Genomic DNA, 17,373 nt, shown 5'->3' with positions numbered 1-17,373 from the left:
AGGTAGGAGTGGCTCTTCTATTATTCCTAATAACTCCCTTGAAATTTTTTTTCTCTACACCTTTATCTTTATCATATTGTCCCTATAGCATTGGACTTGGTGGGTTTGGAGGCCCTGGTGCCCAAGGGATTGATACTTTCCCCAGATGACATGGTCACAATTCTATTTAATGGGAAGCTGAAACTGCCATCTGGCTATTTTGGAGTCTTCAGATCACTAAGTCAACAGTTAGAGAAGGGGATCATTGTTGATTTAACTACCATGGGGAAATTGGTTATTGCTCCACAAAGGGAACAAGGAAGGCTATGTCTGGAATCCCAGGTATTCACTAGGGTGTCTCTTAGTATTCACATCTCTAATATTACTCGACAGTGGGAAACTGAAGCAACCCAATGAAGATGAGAGCACTAAGGACTTGGATCCTCTGAGACTAGGGTTGGGTGACCCCACCAGATGAAGTATGAGTCAAGGGTTATGGGAAATTGAAAGCCATGATGATCACTTTGGCCCTTGGGCCCAATAACTACCCTCTTTTCTCTGTCCTTACTATCAGAACCACAATTTTGTTGACCTTTTACAAGTGGCTTGTCCATCAGGGGAGACTCAGACACTCTCCCATCTTAGGGAATAAATCTTGATTGGTCTAGGCTCATTTTTCTTATTAAAGGAATGGTTTAGGCTTGGACAATTCTGGACAATGACACACGAGGAAAACTCTGCTGGAGTGCTTCTAGGAAGGTTTTCCTTGCTATTAACAGGGTGCACAAGACACAGACATGACTTATTCTGTCTCTAGGCATGGGTGTCTTCTTCTGATGTGACTAGAATGGCAACTGCCATTTTGAAAACATAAGAGGAGCCAGCATTAGAAAATAAGGTGGCTGGGCGGTGGTGGCTCACACTTGTAATCTCAGAGCTTTGGGGGGCTGAGGTGGGAGGATTGCTTGAGCTCGGGAGTTTGAGACCAGCCTGGGGAACATCGTGAGACCTCATCTCTACTAAAAGTTGGGAAAAAATTAGCCAGGCGTGGTGGCATGATGCTATAAATGCAGCTACTTAGAAGGCTGAAGCAGGAGGATTGCATGATCCCGGGAGATGGATGCTGCAATGAGCTATGACTGTACCACTGCACTCCAGCCTGAGTGACAGAGTGAGACCCACTCTCAAAAAAAAAAAAAAAAGGAAGCCAACTATAATGTAACAGGTCCCTCACCAGATTACTGAAGGGTGTGTGTCCACTGCTTGAACTTGGAAGGCCAGGCTGTGAGCCAAGGCCATGATGCCCAGCCAAGGAACAGGTGTTTCTGAGAACCCAAACATCATGGAGAGTATCTGGGAACCTACCAAGAAAAACAGGCTCATTGGCAAAGAGCCAGAAAATTAAAGGCAGTTTAGAGATGGAAAGTAGCACAGATCTCTAGAGCTGTGCTGCTGCTGCTCAGGAGCGCCCTGTATGTAAGTCCTAATAAACTCGTCTACTTGCCAATCTGAACTGTCTGAGTCACTTTTTGGTCTCAGCTCCCTCCCAGTTTGGGAGACCATTTTTCTGTAAAATCCTGGGCTTTTCTTGTAACAATTGGCATCACAAACAGGATCTAAGAGACCAAAGGAAGATTCAGGAAGGGGTGTCTGCAATGGGAATCCCAGGGTGGTCAACGGCAACCATGTGGGGTGAAATTGTCCAACTGCTTGACCTTTGTGGGCTGCTGCTTGAGTACAGGGATGCTTAGAAAATTCCAGTGGGGAGTAAGCATGTAGTGCAAGGACCTAAGATGTTAAAGTACAATAAGGATAGCAGGTGTGCTGTTGCTGTGGTAAGACTGGCTACTGAGAAATTGTTAAAGCAGGAAAAATAGATACAAAAGTTAAGGGAGGAGCTGCAGTTAGAAAGGCACATTCGAGTATCCATGTTGGCCCTGGTTGGGGATTTGGTGGAGAAGGTAGATAAAAGGGAGGAAGGGTTGGAACTCCAGTAGCTTATGTTTCCAAAAACATGGGAAAGTTCAAAGGTTTTCTAGGACTCCAGCTGGTTACATATTATGACTCATCCTTGTGCACCTTTTTAAACTGATGGCCAAATTACAGCAAGAAAAATCCAGAGCTCAAATGTTTCACCTTCAGCTATAGTTCATCAGATCTTCTGAAGCTCTCTATTTCTCTCTTTTCTGCCTGCTTTGAATCTGTTGTTATTAAATTACTGGTGTTGAAATAAAACTCACTGTTTACGGTACTGCTAATTGAAAGCCACTTGGGGATTTTGTTTTTCTTACACAGTTCAGACAATTCTAACTAAAATGTAAATGTTAGAAACTCATTTGAAACTGAAGAAAAAAAAAGAGGGTAAAAGAAGTTTTTTAAAAAATCAAACTGCTATGAAAACTACTTTACCCAAAATTTTTGTCCACAGCCTTCATTGGATTACCTGTTAGGCAAATAAAGTTCCATGTGGAGGGGTCCCAATTTTGTCAAAAATAATTTGGATCCAGTTATCCTTTATGGGCTGATGAGTTTATAATACTGTCTCATGGCTAGAGTTCTGAAGTAAAAGGTACTGGGTGTGTGTGTGTATGTGCATGTGTGTGTGTGAGAGAGCATACATGTTTAAATATGTTTATATGTATGTACATGTGTTATATGTTATGTCTGACATGCTACCAACTTGGCTTATAAGTAAATGAGTACTCATACATTAAGATAAAGTCAAGTACTTTTTAAGTTTATGTAAATTTAGTAATCTTTAATAAACAAGCTGGATTTAAAATTATTGGTAAAATAAAATAGAAATGTCTTCAGAATTGTCAGCATACATTTTTGTCTGGGTTTACTGATTAGGTAAGTTTTATATTTGCCTCTGCTAGATATTTTTTTTTTTTTTTTTTTTTTTTTTTTTTTGGAGACGGAGTCTCGCTCTGTCACCCAGGCTGGAGTGCAGTGGCGCAGTCTCGGCTCACTGCAAGCTCCGCCTCCCGGGTTCACGCCATTCTCCTGTCTCAGCCTCTCCGAGTAGCTGGGACTACAGGCGCTGCCTCTGCTAGATATTTTAAGATGTCAGAGTTTGACATGAAAGTTATAAGACTGTAAACCCAGCCAAAACCAGAATGATCTTTGTTTGTGTGGTTTTTTTGACAAATAAGACTAATTTAATATAGTTGGTTCAATGAAAGTAGCAAAATCTTCTGAATTATCAGCAAAATGCCCATGTGTTTAAGGTTTTTTATTATTATTATACTTTAAGTTCTGGGGTACATGTGCAGAACATGCAGGTTTGTTACATAGGCATACACGTGCCATAGGGGTTTGCTGCACCCATCAACCTGTCATCTACATTAGGTATTTCTCCTAATGCTATCCCTCCCCTAGCCCCCTACCCCCCGACAGGCCTCGGTGTTTCTCACTCATAAGTGGGAGTTGAACAAAGAGAACACATGGACACAGGGGGAGGGGGGATCTTTAAGGTTTTTACTTAGGTGAACATCTTATATTTACAGGCTATAAAAATGGTTAACAGGAAAATAAGTTAGAATAGTGATTAGATTTGTCTAATATCTCAGTTCTCATGAGTCATCCAGATAAACTGCTAAAAACAAATGAATTGAATAGATGTGAATGAGATAAATGCTTATAGGTGAACTCTTGTGTAATTTAAAATCTTAAAATTATTTTAGGTACTCAGTGAATGTCTGATTTCCAACTGAAAAAAAAATGTTACAATAGAGGGCATTGGTTGTATTTCTGTACCCGTTAATGGGAAATGAAATCTATTATGTGGGGGAAGCATTGGTGGACCTCTGTGAGCTGAATAAAAACAAGGACAGAGTCTGAAAATAAATCAAGGAAGAAAAAGGGGATGGGCCAAATGGGTGCCTGTACACTTGCCCTAGCCCAGGCAGGCAACGAAGATGAAATAATACTGCCTACCAGGGGAAGATTCTGAGATCACCCAAACAATTCAGAAGTTACGTAAGGTACAGATAGGCCAGAACCCCTATAACAGCCCTGTGTGGCCTGTGAAAAAGCCAAATGGCACCTGGAGAATGATGGTAGACTACCATGAGCTAAATGAGGTGGTGCTGCTTGTATCTGCTGTGTACCCAATATTACTCAACTGCTACAGCAAGTAATCCTTAAGCTGGGAAGTGTCCATGCTATGATTGACTTGGATTATGCCTTTTCCAGTATTCCCTTAGCAGAAGATTTACAAGACCAGTTTGCCTTCACTTGGGAGGGCCAATAATGGACTTTACAGGTACTACCAAAAGGATACCTGCACAACCCCACCATCTATCACAGTATAGTTGCATAGTACCTATCTGGACTCTCTTTGCCTGCCTCAGTCTCTGTGTTTCACTGTGTTAATGATATCATGCTAACCTCAGAGTCTCTTGCAGATCTGTAGACTACCCTACAAACCACCTTGAATGGCCTAAAGAACAGGGGATGGGAAGCCAACCCCAAAAAGATACAGGGGCCCAGGATAGGGTCCCAAATTCCTGGGAGTTACCTGGTCAACTAAGACATGAAACATACCTGGAGCTGTCACTGATAAGATAGTACAGCAGCTTGTTCCCCAGACAGTAAAGCAACTGTAGGTTTTCCTAGGTTTACTGGGCTGCTGGAGGATATTCATTCCTCATTTGGCACAAACCCTCAGCCCATCGTACACCCTAATAAAGAAGAGTAAAAAATGGGACTGAGCACACATAGAGCAAGAGCCATTTGACAAAGCAAAAATATTGGTCAAACAAGCCCAAGCACTAGAGGTCCCACTGCCACAGGATCCTTTTGTATTAGAAGTCACTAGAGATGCCACAAGGATGACTTAGGGTTTGTGGCAAAAGCAGCCAGTGGGAATGGTAACCGTAGGGTTTTGGTCTCAGTTATGTTTCTTTGTTTGTTTGTTTTGAGCTGGAGTCTTGCTCTGTCACCCAGGCTGGAGTGCAGTGGCGCGATCTCGGCTCACTGCAAGCTCTACCTCCCAGGTTCATGCCATTCTCCTGCCTCAGCCTCCCAGCAGCTGGGACTACAGGCGCACGCCGCCATGCCCAGCCAATTTTTTTGGTATTTTTAGTACAGACAGGGTTTCACTGTGTTAGCCAGGATGGTCTCGATCTCCTGACCTTGTGATCAGCCTGCCTCAGCCTCCCAAAGTGCTGGGATTACAGGCGTGAGCCACCACGCCGGGCCTGGTCTCAATTATGAAAGGGGGCAGAATCCCACTATACAGTCCTAGAGCAACAGCTATTAGCCGTGTATAGGGCATTGCAACAAGCAGAGGCCATCATCACCAGAAAGCAGACCACACAATAAAAACTGCCTACCCCATAAAAGGTGGGTGGAAGGCTTTCTAACCAAGCCTGTCTCTGGGGTGGCACAATTATACACCCTGCAGAAATGGCATGCCTGTCTACAACAAAGCAGTGTCCTGTCTACTAATCCTTTAAGTCAGCTTCTACAGGAGATGCTTGGACCCATCCACTTTGAACAAGTGGAGGGAGCCAAGATGGCAATGGAACCACCTACCAGGCCAACCATTGTATATAAGGGGACCCCACCAATGCACATTAGGGCCTGGTACATTGATGGGTCTAGCAAAGGCACCCAACACCAATGGTCAGTGGTCATGGTACAAATGGATACTGACACCGTATAACCATGTAGGTACATCATAAGAGCAGCCACAGGGTGGGCCACAGCAAAGGCAACAGGCATCTCCATCCTCTATGCAGATATTCTAGCAGCTGTTCAGAACTGTGAGACCTACTCACAGCTGAGACCTAGAAGGGTTCCCTCTGCACCAAGTCACATACATAAAGCCGTACAACCTCCACAGGACTGACAAGTCAATTGTATTGGTCCTCTGCCCTGGAATGGTGGGGAAAGGCATACCTTAACCTGTGTAGACACAACAATGGGGCTACTACTACGCAACAATTGGGGCCTTCCCAATAAAACATGCCACCCAGCTGGAGACCATCAAGTGTCTCACTGTTCTTAGTGTCATATATGGCATGCTACGAAGAATATTTAATGATCAGGGCTCCCATTCATGGGCCACGATATCCAACACTGGACATCAGAACAAAACATAGACTGGAGGTTCCATTACCATATAACCCAACAGGGGCAGGACTCACAGAAAAAAAGAATGGCCTGTTAAAAACCCAATTACATGCACTGTCCCAGAACAGCTAAGTTCCCTGGACTAAGAATCTCCCTGAAGCCATACAAATTTTAAATGAGTTACCCATTAACACACTTGGCATCATTCCCTATGAATGGGCCTGTAAAATATGCCCCGCAAACTCTCAGCATTACCTCTGAGACACTGAGCCATGCTTCTGAAGCAGAAGCCATACTGTGCTCCTAAGAACACCAGTGGATCTGCCAAGTGGCGAAGGCTACATGGACCTTCAAGTTTTATGATGCTGGAGGGTGAATGAAGACTGCTGGAGGATAGGTAATCCCAGCTGTACTCTTTGAGGGCGGTCTGAGAGCCTTAATGATATCAGCATCAGCAGCACTGATACCTGCTGGAGTGGTCATAGTGCAGATTGCATAGGCAAGGGTGGAAGCTTACCAATTGGCTACTATGCCCACTCCTAAAGAGGGAAGCCATGTGTGGTACGGGAAGCCATGTGTGGTACTGTAAGCCAGAACTGAAGCCTGTGGCAGCCTCATTAATAGGGCCAATGGGAGAAAATATAGCAGTAATGATGTTACAAGGAGTGGATATATCCATGAGGGTCTCTACTGAACATCTGTGTTTGCCTTGTTTCTGCTACCCATGGCAGCTGGTAATGTCTTTTGAACTAGGCTGTGACTACAGCAGCGGTCAGCAACCAGTCCTATTGTGGGGTATGTGGATACCTCCCCTTGTTAAGTAGTAATGGTATGCCTTGGGATATTCTGCCTTTTGCCTGACAGAACTGGAGTGACTGGTTCAACAGCACCAATAAGGCAACGCAGGCTCACTAGGGATTGTCTCTGCATGGAGGCCTGATTGCCAATGCAATGGAGACTAAAAGGTATGTGCCCTTAGCCCACAAAACAAGTCTTAATAAACTTAAGAAAATCAAAATCATATCAAGTATCTTCTCAGACCACAGTGAAATAAAACTGGAAAATAACTCCAAAAGGAATCCTCAAAACTATACAAATACATAGAAATTAAATAATCTGCTCTTGAATGATCTTTGGGTTAACAATGAAATCAATATGGAAATTTAAATATTCTTTGAACTGAATAATAGTGACACAACTTATCAAAACCTCTGGGATAGAGCAAAAATGGTACTAAGAGGGAAGGTGATAGCATTAAATGCTTACATCAAAAAGTCTGAAAGAGCGCAAATAGACAACCTAACATCATAACTCAAGGAACTAGAGAAACAAGAACCAAACCCAAACCCAGCAGAAAAAAAAAAAAATTAACAAAGATCACAGCAGAAACTAAATGAAATTGAAACAAAAAAATACAAAAGACAGATGAAACAAAAAGGTGTTTCTTTGAAAAGATAAACAAAATTGATAGACTGTTATTGAGATTAACTAAGAAAAGAAGAAAGAAGATCCAAATAAGCTCAATTAGAAACAAAACGGAAGATATTATAACTGATACCACAGAAATACAAAAGATCATTCAAGGCTGCTTTGAACACCTTTATGTGCACAAACTAGAAAGTCTAAAGGAAATGGATAAATTCCTGGAAATATACAACCCTCCTGATTAAATCAGGAAGAAATAGAAACTCTGAACAGACCAATAACAAGCAGTGAGATTGAATCAGTGATTTAAAAATTGCCAAAAAAAAAAAAAATTCAGAATCAGATGAAGTCACAGCCGAATTATATCAGACATTCAAAGAAGAATTGGTACCAATTTTACCGAAACTATTTCAAAAGATAAAGAAAGATGGAATCCTCCCTAAATCATTCTATGAAGGCAGTATTACCCTAATACCAAAACCAGGAAAGGCCATAACAAAAAAAGAAAACTACAGACCATTATCCCTGATGAATATAGATGCAAAAAATCGTAACAAAATACTAGCTTTCCGAATCTAACAGCATATCAAAAAGATAATATACATGATGAAGTGGCTCTCATACCAGGGATTCAGGGATGGTTTAACATATGCAGATCAATAAACGTAATACATGACATAAACAAAAATTATATGATAATCTCAGTAGGCACAGGAAAAGCACTTGATAAAATCCAGCATCCTTTCATGATCAAAACCCTCATAGATGGGACATACCTCAAAGTAGTAAAAGCCATCTATGACACACCAACAGGCAACCTAATACTAAACAACGAAAAGTTGAAAGCATTCCCCCAGAGAACTAGAACAAGACAAGAATACCCACTTTCACCACTTCTACTCAACATAGTACTGGAAATCCTAGCCAGAGCAGTCAGACAAAAGAAAGAAAGAGTATTCAAATTGGAAAAGAGGAAGTCAAACTGTTGCTGTTTGCCGATAATATGGTCATGTACCTAGAATACCCTAAAGACTCATCCAAAAATCTCCTAGACCTGATAAATGAGTTCAGTAAAGTTTCAGGATACAAAATCAATGTACACAAATCAGTAGCACTGCTATATACCAACAATGACAAAGCTGAAAATCAAATCAAGTACTCAATCCCTTTTACAACAGCTGCAAAAAAAATTAATTAAATAAAATACTTAGGAATATACTTAACCAAGGAGGTGAAAGATCTCTACAAGGAAAATTACAAAACACTGAAAGAAATCATAGATGACACAAACAAATGGAAATACATCCCATGCTCATGAATAGGTAGAATCAATATTGTGAACATGACCATACTGCCAAAAGCAATATACAGATTCAATGCAATTCCCATCCAAATACCATCATCATTCTTCACAGAACTAGAAAAATATCCTAAATTTGTATGGAACCAAAAAAGAGCCCACATAGCCAAAGCAGTACTAAGAAAAAGAACAAATCTGGAGGCATCACATTACCTGACTTCAAATTTTACTATGAGGCTGTCGTTACCAAAACAATGTGGTACTGCTATAAAAATAGGCATGTAGACCAATGGAACAGAATGGAGAACCCGGAAATAAAGCCAAATACTTACAGCTAACTGGTCTTCGACAAAGCAAACAAAAATGTAAAGTGGGGAAAGGATACCCTATTCAATAAATGGTGCTGGGATAACTGGCAAGCCACATGTAGAAGAATGAAACTGGATCCTCATCTCTCACCTTATACAAAGATCAACTCAAGATGGATCAAAGACTTAAATCTAAGAACTGAAACCATAAATATTCTAGAAGATAACATCAGAGAAACTCTTGTAGACGTTGGCTTAGGCAAAGAATTCATGACTAAGAATCCGAAAGCAAATGCAACAAAAACAAAAATAAATAAATGGGGCCAGGCATGGTGGCTCACACCTGTAATCTCAGCACTGTGGGAGGCAGAGGTGGGTAGATTACTTGAGGTCAGGAGTTCAAGACCAGCCTGGCCAACATGGTGAAACCCTGTCTCTACTAAAAATACAAAAAAATAGCCATACATGGTGACATGTGCCTGTAGTCACAGCTACTCAAGAGGCTGAAGCAGGAGAATGCAGTGAGCCGAGATCGTGCCACTGCACTCCAGCCTGGGTGACAAAGCAAGACTCCGTCTCAAAAAAAAAAAAAAGAAAAAAAAGTGGGTAAAGGACATGAATAGGAAATTAGACAATTCTTGAAAAAATATATACAGACAGCCAACAAACATATGAAAAAATGCTCAAAATCACTACAAGGGAAATGCAAATCGACCATGAGATACAACCTCATTCCTGCAAGAAAGGCCATAATTTAAAAATTAAAAAAAAAAATAGATGTTGGCATGTATGTGGTGAAAAGGGAGCTCTTTTACACTGCTGGTGGGAATGTAAACTAGTACAACTACTATGGAAAACAGTATGGATACCCCTTAAACAACTAAAAGTAGAACTACCATTTGACCCAGCAATCCCACTACTGGGTGTTTACCCAAAGGAAAATAAGTCATTATATGAAAAAGATGAATGCACACACATGTTTATAGCAGCACAATTCACAATTACAAAGATATGGAACCAAGCTAAATGCCCATCAACCAATGAGTGGATAAAGGAAATGTGGTATATATACACCATGAAATATTACTCAGCCATAAAGCAGAACAAAATAATGGCCTTTGCAGCAACTTGGATGGAGTTGGAGGCCGTTATTCTAAGTGAAGTAACTCAGGAATGGAAAACCAAATATTGTATGTTCTCTTAAAAGTGAGAGTTAAGCTATGAGGATGCAAAGGCATAAAAATGATATAATGGACTTTGGGGACTTGGGGCAAAGGGTTGGGAGGGTGAGCAATGAAAGACTACGCATTTGGTACGGTGTACTCTGCTCCAGTGACAGGTGCAGCAGAATCTCAGAAGTCACCACTAAAGAACTTATTAATGTAACAAAAAACCATCTGTTCCCCAAAAACTATTGAAATTTTTTAAAAGTTTTTTTTTAAGCCACAAAAACCAATATGTACCCTTATAGGCACTACCTGTTGTGCCTATATGCCTGATGAAGAGAACAGCGTCACAAATGTTTTAAACTATTTGTCAACTCAAATCCATTATATAACCCAATTAGGCTTCTTTACCTCATTCTCAAATTGGCTACACATCTTACCTACCCATTGGAGTTACGTTTTGCTAACAAGCATCATAATTGTAGTTAGCTTCTGCTTTTTATGATGTTTTGTATACTGTAGATGTGGCTTGTACACACAAGCCATGGCTATACACTATAGGTCTGTATAGTTCTTCCCCTCATACCCACTCAAGGACTTTCATGCAAGATTGGTGGGAAGAATGTAAGAGCTGGGGGATGGGGTGGATTGTAGTGTGATGTGTCCCCACCAGGTTACTTAAGGTGTACGTCCACTGCTTGAACGGGGAAGGCTGGGCAGTGAGCCAAGACCATGATGCCCACTGGAGGAGCAGGTGTCCCTGACAACCCAAATATCTCAGTTGGTATCTGAGAACTTACCAAGGAAAACAATCTCATTGCTCAAACTCAGTAGGCAAAGAAGTTACAGAAAATTTGTTTAAAAGCAGTTTAGAGATGGGAGGTGGCATGGATCTCTAGAGCTGTCCTGCTGCTGCCCAGAAGTGTCCTGTATAAGTTCTCACAAACTCATCCACTCGCCGGGCTGGACTTGTCTGAGTCATTCTTCGGTCTCTTGGTTCCCTCCCAGCTTGGGAGAACATTTTTCTATACGATCCTGGATTTTTCTCATAACACCAACACACTGAAGATGGTAGAGTGCACCTTTGTCTTTTTGGCAAAGTCTTCTGGTTATTTTCCAACGTCTATTTCCCTTCTTTGTTTAGTATTAGACCCCAAAATTTTTGTTGCATATACGGTATATTTATCAATGAGGTGGGACATGGTAGGTCAATGGTATTTGAGTGGAGATGATGTGTGCACCTTCTGGTTTGTACCCTTAGAGAGAATGGATATATTCACTTCTTCCCTTTTACCCTTCTGTATGGCTAGAATGAAAATGTGAATGCCCACACTAGAGCAGCCATCATGGAACATATGATGGAAGCCCCAAGTGAAAGATGGAAGAAGGCATAAAGAACTTTAGTTCCTTCGTTTTTGTTTTGTTTTGTTTTGTTTTGTTTTGTTTTGAGACAGAGTCTCGCTCTGTCACCCAGGCTGGAGTGCAGTGGTGTGATCTCGGCTCACTGCAACCTCTGCCTCCCGGGTTCAAGCAATTCTCCTGCCTCAGCCTCCTGAGTAGCTGGGACTACAGGTGCACACCGCCCAGCCAGGCTAATTTTTTGTATATTTTAGTAGAGACGGGGTTTCACTGTGTTGCCCAAGCTGGTCTCGAACTCCTGAGCTCAGGCAATCTGCCCGCCTTGGCCTCTCAAAGTGCTGGGATTATAGGCGTGAGCCACCGTGGCCAGCCAGTTGCTTCATATTTTGAAGCCACAGTATTATCCCTGGATGGCTTATGCTCAGATTATTTCATAAGACCAAAATAAATATATGTTTTATTTCAGCCATTGTAATTTTTATAGTAGCCAAAGCTATATCCTAACTAATATAGTCCATGATACCACTGAGCTGATGAATTGACCACCATAGAACCAATCTATCTCTAAACAAATTGTTGTATGAAAGTAAATGTCATTTTTTGGTTAAGCCATTTTGAGTTACTGCCAAAAGCATTCTAATTGACATAAATACTTTTCTAAGATTGCTATTTATAGAGGGAAGGAGCAAACTGAACCATCAACTCTTGAGAAACTTCTGATTGAGGGAGCCCTTTACTTACTTATGATGTAGGAAAATGAGCATGGTGAAAGAACCAATGGAAGAAAAAATAATTGAGGATACAGGGGGAAGAGAATAGTTTGTGGAGTAGCATCCCAAAAGAGTCAGGAAGAGAGAGGATTTAAAGTACTAAAGTTCAAATGGAGTAATACCTTTTCTTCTTTTATTCTGATTTAAAATGAACTTGACCTTTGACTTTTTAAGTACATTTGTATTTTGAAAACATAATTCACATACCATACAATTCACCAACTTAGATTGTACAATTCAGTGGAGTTTTTTGTTTTGTTTCATTTTTTGAGACAGGGTCTTGCTCTGCCATCTAGGCTGAAGTGCAGTGGCCTGAATCCTTGAACTCCGGGGCTCAAGAGATCCTCCCACCTCAGCCTCTTGAGTAGCTGGGACTACAAGTGCACATCACTGCACCCGGCTAGTTTTTCTATTTTTTTATAGAGATGGGGTCTTTCTATGTTGTGCAGGCTGGTCTCGAACTCCTGGCCTCAAGTGATCCTCCCACCTCAGCTTCCCAAAGTGCTGGGATTAGTCATGAGCCACTGCACCCAGCCTAATCCAGTGGCTTTTAGTATACCCAAAGAGTTGTGCAAAGTTGATTTCATGATGAATTCTAAAACATTTTCGTTGCCCCCAAAAGAAACCTCATACTCATTAGCAGTCACTCTCCAATTTGTCCACTGAAAGGGTCTAGAAACAGTGATCTTCACCCAGCAGTGAGCACAACTAGCACCCACGTCTTGGTTTCTAAACACCTTTTCTTATTGAAAGGAGCCAGAGCATCTTGGAGAAATGGCTATTCTAGTTCTAAGACAGGGAAAATACAAAGGAACCTGAAACATTTTCTTGTACCAGAATATAGGGAACTGCTCAAAGACAAAAAGGGACAATGTTAAAAGGACACACGAGCTGACCCTCAGCCAAATTAGGGCAATTTAGGCATTAAAAAGAATGGTGATGCATAACACAATTTTTTTTAAAAAGCTTCCATTCATTTATAGTGGGACTCAACATAGAAAGGTGGGAGAGGGAATGCCAGCTACTTAATTTAAAAGACATGACATCAAGAGGCTGAGGTGGGCAGATAGCTTGAGCTCATGAGTTTGAGACCAGCCTGGGCAACGTGGAGAAACCCCGTCTCTACATACAAAAACAGCCAGGCGTGCTGGCGACCGCCAGTAATCCCAGCTACTTGAGAGGCTGAGGCATGAGAATTGCTTGAACCTGGGAGGCGGAGGTTGTAGTGAGCTGAGATCACACCACTGCACTCCAGCCTGGGCGACAGAGGGAGACTCTGTCTGGAAAACAAACAAACAAAAGACAATTATTTTAAAGTCTCCGTTTAAAAATCACTAATATGAAATTGATTCAGGCAAGGATCAATGGATGCTAAAATCAGTGGATTAAAAGTTATTGGCCAACAGTACAAAAAGTCATGTACAGAGAGCTATTTATTTAAGCATTTTTTTGTGATTCACACAGTCTCAAAGTACTCACCTGAAGATTACTTACTAATTATAAAGGCAACAGGTTTTTAAAAAATTAATTTCTTTTTCAATTAGGCATAGGTGTTGAATTATATAAATTTTTCCTTTTTTGTGTGTAATCTATTGTACTCTTTAAAATGGGATTCATATGAAAGGGATTTTCAGGCTGGAATGTAAGCTGAGAATGATAGTAAAGGAATATAAGAAGAAAAGCATACCACACTTCTCTTTTGTTCTATGAACTTGGTTTATAGGTACAGGGATGAGATAATGTCTGTCTTCCTATGTTGTTTCATTAATGTCATTTCAACTCTGTTGAGCACAGACCTCTTTAAAACCATGGTGTAAACTTGGTTACAGTGTTCAAACAGCTCTGCGGTCCCTAGAACCAGTAACTGAAATATAATGCATAAGATTTGGCAGTGGTGGGGGAGTTTGTTTTCAGATATGTTGATGTTCAAATGTCAGTAGGAAAAAAATGTGAGGATAACTTTAGGCAGTTATAAACACACCTCTGGTATAACGTCCTCTCTTCTAGAGGGCAGAAGACTAGAAGTATAGATTTGGGAATCATCAGCATGGAGGTCCTGTCTGAAGCCATCAAAGTAAATTACATTGAGAGAGTGTAGCGCGAGGAGTTGCTTACGATGAGGAATTAGCAGAGATCATGGATCTGGTAATTAAGAGGCTGGCAGTGATCTCCTAAGAACCGATCAGTACAGAGTGTGGGTAACAACCAAATGGCAGGAGGAAACTGTAAGGGACGGCATGATGGTATCTTGAGGTTGAGGTAGTATAAAGGGACAGTGTTTCCAGGTTACTGAAAACAACTAAGCTTGTAGCAGAGAGAAAGAAAGCAGTGAAAAGGGAAAGATTGAAAATATTTTTATTTTTTTTCTTTTCCTTTCAAAATTGTCTGCAACCTTTATGGCTGCCAGGGCCCACCCAGACTATGTAGTATGATTTCAGCTCAAATAATTGCTATTGGACTTTCAGTCTGGAGCTTATCTTTGCAAATCTAGTGGGAAATTTTACCCAGTGGATATTGAGTTACAGATTATAATGAATCTACAGCTTTCATTTATCTTGATCTTCTTGATATAAATTTTGCTATTCTAAGACAAATTACTGAGTACACATATACAAAAATACATAATACCCTCTTTACTAACATGACCTTGCTTTTAAAATGGAAAAAAAAAATGGGTGCCTGGTAGATAAATGCACATTATTTTAGCTACTTTGGCTATATAAATGTTGCCAGCTTGTTTGTACTAATGTATAACCGTGCTTGAGACAGGTATTTGAACATCCAGAATCATGCAGTATATCGGTTTGTGTATTTCTGATAACGCTGTTGAATTCTTTGAGAGTGTGTGCGAGGGGGTTCTGTTTATTTGTGTGTGTTTTCCGTTGAAAATGTTGCAGTACATGGTCTATCACTGTCTTCACGCTCTGGGGGTGGGCTGAGGTAGGGAGGGTGTGACGCTGGTATTTGTGTGAACTCGGGCTTGTGATGCTGAGCTTGGTTCATCTGCTTTCTCCTCCCTTTTCCTCCCCACTCCTTCCCACCAGCGCCACAGCAACATCCTCAGAGTCTGAGCGAACTGCGCCCAGCGCGGGCACGGAGCCTTCCACCGCCAGCAACCTGCGGCCCCGGAGAAGGCAGCGAGCGCAGTGACAGCGCCTCACCGCCACCAGCTCCTGGACCACCATGGCCAAGAACCGCAGGGACAGAAACAGTTGGGGTGAGTAGCAAATGAGAACTTCTGCAGCCTGCACGGGGTCTGGCCCTCCGCTTTCTGCTTCTGGAGACAGGGAGGGCCAAGGGCTGCTTGGTGCCTGCGTCCACGGCTGGGAGACGGGCCGTAGCCGAGCTGCTCCCTGTTTGGGCGGAGGAACCATGGCCGAGCGGTACCCGCGTCACCGAATCGCGCTGTCGGGGCGAGGGCTGCAGCTTCGCGCAGGCCGGGCCTCCAGCTCCTTCTTCCCCACCCCCCTTCCGCCTCCTCCCAGCATTTGGACAGCACCCACCAGGCGCCTCTGGGGACTTGTGGGTTCCGCCTTAGCGATCGGTTGGGAGGAAGGCTATGGGGGTGGGCAGGGGGCTGTTGTTACTCGGCCCCAGAGGGGCGAGGGGTCGGGGATCTAGAGCAGGCCAAGCCCCAACCCCCCTCCCCGGGAGCCGCCAACTCGCTGGCCCTGCAGGGCGCGGGCTCCCGGCGGCGGGCGGCGGGCGGCGCGGTGGAACAATGAGGCGGAGCGCGCCGGGTCCCGGACGGACCGTAGCAGACCGAGCAACCGGGAGAAGGGCCACCCTCTTGGGAATTCCTGAGCACTGCAGTACTCCTCTTAATTTGGGGGTTGGGTGGGGGAATTGGGGAAGAAGGGGAGCAAAGTTGTGGTTTCCAGCCTTCTGCCCCACCCCGACGTGGTACCCCATTCAGATCAGCCCCAAGGGTGGCTTTGTTCTTTGATTTTACCTTTTGGAGACATTGGGCTCATGATTCAGCACCAGGCCGAGGGGAGGGGAAAGGAGAGGCGAGACCCAGTATGTTCACACCGCGAGTGGGTGGGCGGTGCTCACGCAGGCGGAGAAGAACGGGCGCGGCGATGCAGGAGAAATCACGGCCCCGCCCGCTTTGCTGCTCCAGACCTAGTTCTGGACGGTTGGTGTGGGCAGGCTGGGCGTCTTTTTGTCGTGGGTTCCCGATTTCTTGCAGTCACAGTGCTAAACTCACCAACATCTTAGGAACGAAAGCCCTCTAAGGCATTTATTTTATTATCTGAACCAGAGAGTGTCTCAGGCTACTGTGGCTTGGTGGGTAAAGAAATATTTTGTTCATCAGCTTGTTATTTAGAAATTGTTATTTGGAAATAACAATTGTTATTATTTGAAAAGTTCAGAGCTGCTTGATTCTGTTCCACATCTCAGTGAGAGCTCTTCTATAACTGTTTATTTGACCGAGAGGCACAAATGTAAATTTTAATTGGTTATTTCAGTTTAATCAAAAGACCGTGTATCTCCTTGCCTCTGATTGTTCTAATGGTCACAGGATACGGTAGGCAAGGTTTACATTTGGGAGATTATCCAAGGTTTGTGGTAGGCGTGGAGAGTTGGAGCGGGGAGGTCTGTCATGACTTGGCTGAGTTTAAGAGAAAGTGGTTCCATTTTCTGAGATCATGAAACTTCAGTTTTAACAGACCTGACTATTGCAATAAGTTTTATTTGCTTCTTCTGAAATTTAAGTTAGCATTTGCAGTGTATCCCCTTTCCACCCATTCTCTTGGCCTCTAGAATAGGAATTTATTGAACACACACAGTAAGGGCGCGTATATTCAAGTCACTTTTGGTCTCAATCTCCATGAATTGTTGTCTCCACCCTGTTAACAGAGGCATGTGAAAATGTATTCTGAGGATTAAAATTTTCCTGTTTCATGAAGCTTTGGATCATTATTGCGCAGAATTTCCTTTGGTTATAAACTTTTTTTTTTTTTTTTTTTGAGATGGAGTCT

At 42.5% G+C, this 17,373-nt stretch overlaps 1 protein-coding gene across 3 annotated transcripts in view; it reads left to right on the top strand.

The window, feature by feature from the left end:
- Positions 1-17,373, top strand: part of ATL1 (atlastin GTPase 1) — a 101,496-nt gene that overhangs the window by 11,047 nt on the left and 73,076 nt on the right. For 2 of the 3 annotated variants that reach the window (XM_055289438.2, XM_055289435.2), the window contains exon 2: positions 15,433-15,605. In XM_055289438.2, coding sequence (XP_055145413.1) covers positions 15,572-15,605 — 34 coding nt within the window. In that variant the 5' untranslated portion in view covers positions 15,433-15,571. Of the gene's footprint in view, positions 1-15,266; positions 15,606-17,373 lie in introns of those variants that run through there. The other variant, XM_055289437.2, reaches the window with a different exon arrangement.

Source organism: Symphalangus syndactylus, chromosome 8, assembly GCF_028878055.3.
Source record: "Symphalangus syndactylus isolate Jambi chromosome 8, NHGRI_mSymSyn1-v2.1_pri, whole genome shotgun sequence".
In the NCBI taxonomy this organism is placed as follows: Eukaryota; Metazoa; Chordata; class Mammalia; order Primates; family Hylobatidae; genus Symphalangus; species Symphalangus syndactylus.
This window is presented reverse-complemented; position numbering and strand designations above follow the sequence as displayed.